This window comes from Diuraphis noxia, unplaced genomic scaffold (assembly GCF_037042655.1).
Source record: "Diuraphis noxia isolate RWA-SAM2 unplaced genomic scaffold, SU_Dnox_SAM2 contig0005, whole genome shotgun sequence".
Classification (NCBI taxonomy): domain Eukaryota; kingdom Metazoa; phylum Arthropoda; class Insecta; order Hemiptera; family Aphididae; genus Diuraphis; species Diuraphis noxia.
This window is the reverse complement of record NW_028301715.1, coordinates 26,959,491-26,969,306: the sequence shown is the minus strand read 5'-3', so window position 1 is coordinate 26,969,306 and position 9,816 is coordinate 26,959,491. Positions and strand designations below refer to the sequence as shown.

Genomic DNA, 9,816 nt, shown 5'->3' with positions numbered 1-9,816 from the left:
ACGATCATATAATTTATCTCTATCAATAATCGTAATGTAATTTATTTTGCTGTCTTTTGGTAAGCGGACTTCATATAATATACCACCCTACATATCTGTACGATTATACGATATACTGATGAAACCATTAATGTGTAAAACTGCAGTTTCGTATAACACGCGTGGTGTACTATAATATATTAGTTGTATTACTACGAAACTGTATAAAAATGATTTTCAACAGTTATGTTATTATCATGAGCAATAGGTCATAATAATATTATCATTTATACAGTTAAAAAAATATTTTGTACTACGGTTTTTAAAACAAAAATTTACTCGTGCATTTATTGACATTGAAAATTAAATTGAATTCGTCATAATATATTCAATATTACTCATAAATAATTAAGTAAATTATGAAAAAAAAAACTTTTAGTATTCGTCTGTATAATGAAAAATTATAATATAGTCCATTGACCATAAAACACAATTTATTTATTAGAATAATCAATGAAAAACTAAATACATTTCAAATGAACGTTGCACAAAACAAATATACCTATCTACGTTGAGCTATTGTCAGCTGAACAACGAGGACTTTACAGTTTATTTGATTATTACTTTAATAAAAACATGATAATATCTTCATGTCATTAATATCAGTTAAGAATATTGAGTTACTTTCGAATATTGATTTTATTTCATCGGGCCGTGAGTATATAACGTAGACTACAATATGCCTTTCGGAATAGCCATTTTCTCCAATTTAAGTATCGAATACTAATTTGAAACTAGATATCTAAAAACATGATAGAATTTTTTGTCGATAAAGTTCATAACACTATGATTTATTTATACGTGTGTATTTTACTTTAAAGCTTTGGAAAATATTTATAGATGATATTAATTAGATAATGTGATTTCCTTAAAACATGGTCAAGTTTTTTTAACATCGTTGTTTGAAGTTTTATTCTGTCAGTTGTACAGCTACAGAAAAATTCATATTTAACATATTTTATACTCTTAATAATCGCAATTGCCCTTTAAAATTATTTAAAAAAATTCAATTTTTTCCCGCGAACAACAAATATAGAAATTAATGGGAAAAACAATCCAACCAAAACAATGAACTCAGATAAATAAAACCATTAACCAAAAAATGCCCGGACCCTCCAGTCAAGCTTACGCGACATGAAGAGACCATGATCGCCAGAGTATGCATCGGACATACTAGAATCGCCCACTCCTATCTTATGCGTAGAGAGCTCAAACCCAGGTGTAAAACATGCAACTGCGAACTCACCGTTAATCATATATTCCTAGAATGCCCCACTTACCATAACGCCAGATCAAAAGCAAACATAAACACCTCCTCACTCAAAGACGCACTCGGACCAGGACAAGAAAAAAACATAGTAAACTTCATCAAGATGGCCGACCTCACAACCAACATATAAGACAAGAACCAAAGACAGCACATCACAACTATCAAATCTTCATTATATACATTTATAAATTAAACATGTAAACCATTGTAGGCTAATAAACCTTTGTATTTGAAGCCTTTAATTAATAATAATAATAAAAAAAACTAATATAGAAAATAGAATAAATTTAATGATTTTCATTTATGAATTCAAATAAATTTTATTTGAAAGAAATAATGAGTATACAATAAAACAATTTATAAACGCAGTAAAATATTCTATTTGCAAAGTAAAATTATGTCCATATTAAGTATAGGTACAGTAAGCATTGTACATAAGTGTGGTTTATGAAACGCAAACATTTTTCATGTCCAACACGGGTCAGTATAATAATGAATTTATGTATGCATTATATATATATCTACTCGAAAAAAATGTTTTTACATAACAATCAAAGATCCGTAAATTAAAATGAACTCTTGAGTATGACTCGATAAATAAATATCCAATTGCTTAAAGTTTTGTTTATTAATTTTTATTTTAAATGTTAATATTACCAGATTATTATTATTTAGTCAACATTTAAAGTCCTCCAGACGTTTTGTTTTACTGCTGTATGAAACATATGGTTTTTGTTGTCTGTATTTGAATTATTTTTTTTTATATAAGACATCAATATAACAATGATTCCCTATAAAAGGTCAATGCACTAAAACATAAAAAGATGCGCACGAGTAATTTATTAAAAAAAAATTATGACGATGATAAAAAAAATCATTATTTCTATAGGTTGTACACTAAAATTGCATTGCATGTTCGTGTAAACATTGCATTTTTACTGCGCAGTTTTGTTATATTTTTAAAGTTACCCTACATAATAATAATTATTGTCAACAGGACACCAGCAAGTGGCATATCATATATCTTACACATCATTTTATCTGAATTTTTTTTACATTTTATTCGATTATTTATGTAGGTAATGACAATGTCTTGTCAAATTATTACAAACAAACTAACTTATCTGTATTATAAATTATACAAATATCTTATTTTATCATATTTGTGATAAGTATTATAACAATACATGTATTGTACTTTCAAAGTAATTTTGTTGGATTTATACAACTTATTACTGAATAGTTAATGGGTCAAAATAGCTATTATATTTTTACAACCTCTCTCTTTCTCTCTCTCTTTCTCTCTCCTTAAGTTTGCTCATATATTGAATATTAAGAGGTATTTTTTTATCATTGTTGGAAATTGGAATGAAAAAAATTAAATGAGCACCAATAATAAAACCTAATTATTATTACAAAACGAATCGAAGAAGTACGGTTTATATTGTTTTTGTGAAATAATTTTTAACAGGAATTCTAATGATAATTTTATTTCTTTTATGTCCGAGAAGCAATTGGAGTTATTTCGATACATTTTATCCGACGTTTTAATTTTAAATCATTTAATCCATGGCCATTATCTGACGTAGTAAATTTAATATTTTTTATAAACTGTCTAATAGACAGTGTCTATTATGATGCACTTAAATAAATGGCGGAACAGTTAAGTAACGGATACCGTATTCGTGTAGAGGGGGTATTTCTATACTTGTATATATGATAGTAACTATAGTTTGGTGGTAAACTGTTATTTCATATAATTTGTCTGCAAACAAAATGAAAACAACATTACTGTTGGTTACAAGAATATGCTCGTTTTATTTTTCATTATTATTAGAATAGAAAAATGAACTTGCTCAATTAATTGCTATTACTTATAATAGTTATTATAATGAATGACTAACTTCAGAAAGGGTTAGATCTCTTTTTTATATTATTTCAGGAGAGACAAAAATCGAAATATTGACATGTCCTGGCATGTCCTTTTCTTTAATAAATTATTATTTTCGATCGCTATTTTCAGATGTTTTGACTGTAAAATTTGTCTGATTTCTGCAGTACTTTAAGATGTATATACTTGTGTGCAGTGTAAAATGATGGTAAAATTAAAATTAATAAAAATGGACTTGTCCCCTTTCTGCAATTAGCGATATGATACCAAGATTAACGTTTGCTTTTTTCAACGAGGTTGTTTTTATTGCAGACGGTGAGAAATATTTCCGATTTTCAGAAAATAACGAAAATAACGAATATATATAGGTACCATGAATAATAATCTCCCAAGTGTTTTAGTATACTATAGTAAATTCTTAAAACAACATTAGACAACTTTTTTACTCTTATCGAATTTGATATTCCTTTAAAATAACTTTTCCCAAAACTGTCTAGCGTGAAAATTAGATTCTCTGGAAATTGATTATGTACGCACCTGGTAAATACATTACACCGTTGCCGAAATTGTTTGTCACTGCTCTGATAGCTTTTCGAACCATTGCGCCGACGATCATGACCGGCTATATGTAACTTACTAGACTGACGAGTAATCCAAAATTTTGTTACACGCAAAACAAACAAAAGATGAAATCTTCATAATAGGCAATGTTATGGAGTTTTTTGAGACTATAGTATAAATAAATTCGATTGAAATCGGCAAACGACCATGTATATACGTTTCTAGGTACAAAAAAAGTGCACTGCTACAGCAATATTTTGAGTAAAGCGTATTATATTATGAGTTGATACGTATTCATTGTACATGTATACTATAACGATTAACGTTCAGATTTTGTAACTTTTTTGTTAATATACGGTTATGGCAGTTATATGTATAGGTACCATTATGATGATAATAATGCGTGTCGAATTAAATAACAATTTCAAAACATCTGCACTTTTGCGTTTGAACTTTTGATACAAAATATTATAATCTGTAACAGTATGGTTCTTTGCTAGTTTTTGTCTAGTCGATAAGATAAGCTTAGTGATTAAATTATATTTGAAATTTTAGTAGTTCAATGACTGATGTTCAAGGTTATAAGCTGTGGTCCAAAAAGCTAGAACGCTAATTGAAAATCAAACTATGTATACCTAATACATATGCATATATCATACCTATACGGTATAATATAAGCGTGTATGTAATGAAACAAAATTGTATATCCACACGAATACTTAGGGTTGATTTCTTAGGTACTAAGAAAATACGGTAAGGTACTATAGGTACTCTATATCAGAAGTTCTCAAACTTTTTTTTTTCGTGTACCACTTACATGTATAACTGTGACATTATGTGCGTTTAAGCTTAATAATAATAATAATATTAAAACTATAATATTATTATCCAATCCGTGTGCAATAATTACACTATACCATAGATGTGTATTCGGATATTATAGATAAGATTGGTGTGATAAGGTACAAGGGCCTTGTGCATCGGTCGAAATTTTAAAAACAGTACTCTTCAAAATTTCAATATATATTTGTTTTATAATATTAACTGTATATTTAGTACCTACATGTTTACACAAACATAAAATAATATTAGATCTCAAGTACAAATATTAATTTTTTAAATGTCCATCACACGTTCTTCTTCGTACTATACCATTGATGCTATGGCGTACCGCATTTTGGAAATCGACTGATCTATTTTGAGAGCTAGTAGTGCCTGGTACCACCAATACAGCATTTCACATTTTAATAGGTTATTCTCAACGTGATAAAATATAGAATGTAAATTATTTTCATAAGATATCACGAATGACGGCGTTGGTACCTATATTTATTTTTTCTTAGCAATTAAATTTATGGTTTACAAAGACGATTAACTTTTCTCTACTTTGTTTTTAAGTTAAGAATTTTATTTTCTAATATAAAAAGAGAATGTGCGTTATATTATAAATATTACAATACAATGTCTCAATGTATTTCTCATATGGTATAATGGTATTATCTAAATGTTAAATAAAATGTATGTTTATTATTATGTTATTTTTAATGTAGGTTAAATGTATTATAAATAAGTTCTAAAGGATGTTAATAAATGAAAATAAAAGAAAACCTATTTTTGAAATAAGGTGATATCTTAATCACGATAAGCCATTGTCTTCGACACGTCCAGGATTAGAGTCTGTCACGTTCCACATCCAAACCGGGATAGAATATGGTTGATCAATTTTTATTTATTTTATATTTTTATTATCTATAAAGTCACGTAGATAATTTGCTTATATAAATAGAGACCAATTTTCAAATATTGACACTTCTTCAGAATAGGCATGAGAGTATATAATATTATATTTAGCATATATATACGTAACAGTATACACTATACACGCAGTAGTGCATTAAAGAAAAGTTTTTTTTAATTTAAATTTGAAAATCATGAACATTTTATCGACGTTGTTCATCGTGGTGTTTTCCATTATGCAGGTAATTATTAAATAATAAATTGTTTTAAAATTGATAAAATTAAAATTTTGAACGATAACTAAGTATAGAATTAAAAAGTAGTGGGTATCAGTCATATTACACAGGCATGAATTAATTTTCAGACGGGGTACCTATACCTATTCAGTATCAAACATTACGAGTATACCCATTTTTATTAATAAAGTAAAAAACACTACAATTTATAGAAGAAATAATAATTACCAAAATTTAAAATTTAAATAATATTTAAAAATCTAATTATAGAAACCTTTTTTATTAATTTAAATAACTGGTTTATTTTAATTAATATTTCGAGTAGGAACAGTGTAATTTTTGGTTAAATAATATAATAATAATAATACAAGTATTATGAGTATTTATTTAGATATAATAGTTTTTAAGATTTTTCTTAAAGGTTTTTTTCGCTTCAAGTTAAACATAGTCTGTACTTGGTAGCTTAATTACAGATGTAGGCGTAAAGCATATACAGAGTACAAAACGATGATGGTAGATAATTTTTTTAATTAAACAGAAATAATTTGTAAACATAAATAATTAGACTTTCATTATGTAACTTCAAGTATAATATTATTTCCTAATGTATATGAATAAAATTAAAAACTGAATAAAAAATCTTGAGGAGATTTTATTGAAACCCTAAATCTATAATTCTGTATCTACATTCATTATTCATAATAAAATGAAAATTATTTATTTAAGATTGTTTAAAAAAATCTATTTATATAGTATTTAACGAACTACGACGATTTATTATATATAATATAGATTTGGAGTAACTAACATGTGTAATATTATCGGCAAATAGTTATAGTGTAAGAAAACACTGGGAAACAGTTCCCATTTTATCGTCATTGGTTCTAAATTAAAATTAAAGTATATGAGTAGGGTTGGGCAAATAACTCAATTAGTTGTAACTTAAACAAGTTACACAAAAATTGAGTATCAAGTTACAAGATACACGAAAATTGGTAACTGATTTCAAGTTACAGACGTTACAGTTATAGTAACTTAGTTACATTGAAGGTTATAAGTTACTTAATATTTATTTTTATTTCTTGAAGAAAATTATAACATTACTAAATATTTGTTTGTATGAAGCGCTCATGAGAAAAAGCTTTATGTAAGATATAACTAATCTTTAAAAGTTTAAAAATTGAAATTGTTTAAAACACATTATCTTACAAAATAACTGATATGTACGGTTAGAGTAAGTTAAATATCGTAGAAAAATAAGTACCTAGTTTAGTTCTAAAAATAAAATCCATTGATCACACATGCAACATGCTGTATAACATGATCAAAGGATTCTGTTCAAACTCCAAATCAATGGGTTATAATTCATATTATACTTTTCTTATGAATAAAAACTAATTATCATAACGTGTTTCAATATTTTAAAAGTAGGTATGTTTAGGTAGTAATTCTGCTGTATAGTTGGAGTAGAGTTTATACCTTGTCATTAAGGTCACTGATGTGTCACTAGATGTGTTAAATTTGAATTCAACGATTAATCATTAATACATACCTATGAAAAACGATTCTGAGCGAAGATATAATTTGTCTTATATTAGGTACTAAGTTTATTTTGTCAAATATAATTTATATCGCAATTAAAATATAAATTATATTACTTTTAATAAAAAGGTATAGTAAAAATTAATTTTAATATTTTGAAAATTTAATTTAATGTACCAAAATATAATAATACAGATAGAAATGTCATGTATCCATAGATATATTTGAATTTCAACAAAATAACCGAATTTTTATTCTTTGTTTTGATAGGTGTCCAATTTCGTCAAAATTTGAATTTAAAAATTTACATACAAATTTCTATAAAAAAAAACCATGTAAATAGGCTTATTAAATTTAAAGCAATCTCCAATATTGCATTGAAACTAATTTTTTCTAATACACCGAATACTTACTCAACTATAATTGCCTTTTTAATTATTATTGATATTTTATAACTATTAACTGATTTATTTGTTCTAATATAATATGACTTTATCGTTTCAGGTAAAAAACGAGAATGTCTTACTAGACTCTAGCGATTGTCGAACTAAATGCCCGATTCGACGTCAAACCATTCGATCATATCCGCCTGGTACAGCATTATTTGTTGGTGATGAATGCGTGTGTGGTGGAGCACAAGAAAACATATACGAATATGTACCACCCGTACAGTCTGTGGAAAACGTGCAAATTCCGGTTGGTATTAAACGAAAAACAATTGAACATCGGTCCAATAATCGGGTAATGGGAAATTACGGTTCTCTCGTGTTCTCGGGTAATGTTCAAATATTAAATTTGCTAAGCATAAAAACCGATTACATATATAAAGGATGTTGTGACCTCAAGCCGTCGAATCCGTCGAATCCGTCAAGTGATAACCTAATAATGAATGAACCTATAGTAGGCGTTAATTTACCGACGATAATATTATCAGGATTCAAAAACGTCTCTAATATAAAAAACAAAAATAATACAACGCCTTCAGATGTCATAAAACCCACGGACAAAAACGTTTCGATAATTACAGAACCAATACTTCAAAATTCATTTACAACAATGAGTGAATTAACTTCTGAAAATATTGTAATTGATGAATCAGATCCATCTGATGAGACCGAAAGAAGTCCGGTGACGCTAACGTCATTAGACGTTGAAATACAAACGTCTACTGTCAATCCAAAACAGAAGGAAGATTTCAAAGTCTCAACAACCGAGGATTCTACGACTCCAGTACAAAATGATACATATAATTACTCAAACTACAGTAAAAAAAGATCAAATTCAGCCTATAAAGATATATTAGGTATGACGTTCAATAATTCTTATCTCGACAAGAAACCCGATTTAGAAATACAAATAATAAATACTAACTTAATTAATTTTAAAAATCAACAGCGATATTTTAAACGATCGTTTAAAAACTTTATAATTTAATAGGTGTTAATAAAAAGGTTAATAAAGTTTTTCGAATTAAATCTAATCAAATTATTTCAATATATCATGTACCTATATACGTTTTACGATATTTTTGCTTCATCATAGACACCTGCTATTATCTATATAATAACGGATATGTGTTCCGAGGGTGACGAAGTGTTGTATGAACTTGTAGTACATTCTACATTGTTCCAAACGAGTATTAACAACTGTATAAGATACAGACGATACAGTTTTAAATTTATATTTGTATTTTAAATAAATGTTAATAAAAACAATTTGTTGATAGAAAATTTAACGTGTTAATTTCTATTTATAAACAATTACTCTTAATATTATTTGTTAACTTGGAATCAATAAATGAATAATCACAGCGTATGACTTAATAACAGTCAAATTTAATATAAGTGCGTCCAATGAATTTAAACTACCTATATAATTGCATTATTTTGAAACTATAAGATACACGATATCAAATAGGTACTCAAGTTGTTAGGTTAATGTTTTAGTATTACCTACTTATTTAGATATTTTTACCAATAATATACGCAACAATTGTTGTTATTAATAATTACTACTATAATGGCATTTCGAATCATAAACATAATATAATAACTATTTTGTCAATTTTGAGTGGACATTTTGAGTTATCATCCCGATCATAATACCTACTTTATATTTCATATTTCATATTTCATTAATAATAATTAAAATTATATTGTATGGTTATATTTGAATAAATAAATATAATATATACTATATTATGTATGTTTAGTAGATTATTAGAAAGTATGTTTAGGTACCTACTATACTTAGTACATAGGCGTATTTATAGTTTATCCACAAATTTAATGTAATAACTACAAATATTTTTTCAATGATTATTGATAAATCATTTATTAGATGCATTGCATTTTGGAGCTAATTGGGATGTATGCAGACCTGTTTGATGGACACAATTGTGCAACAATAATATCTTAACATTCTTGCATGTTCGTCTTAAGTACCTATCGACAACTTTCTCGAATCGGCTGAACCTTAAACAGATACGGCACACTTGCGCATACAGTTGCATGCGATATCAAAATGATAAGCTTCTACTC

At 27.0% G+C, this 9,816-nt stretch overlaps 1 protein-coding gene across 1 annotated transcript; it reads left to right on the top strand.

The window, feature by feature from the left end:
• Window positions 1-5,591: 5,591 nt before the first annotated feature.
• Window positions 5,592-9,323, top strand: LOC149055149 (uncharacterized). Its single transcript, XM_089229111.1, has 2 exons — window positions 5,592-5,740; window positions 7,781-9,323. The coding sequence occupies exons 1-2, from the start codon at window positions 5,693-5,695 to the stop codon at window positions 8,708-8,710; spliced, it is 978 nt and encodes a 325-aa protein (XP_089085237.1). The 5' UTR covers window positions 5,592-5,692; the 3' UTR covers window positions 8,711-9,323.
• Window positions 9,324-9,816: the final 493 nt, after the last annotated feature.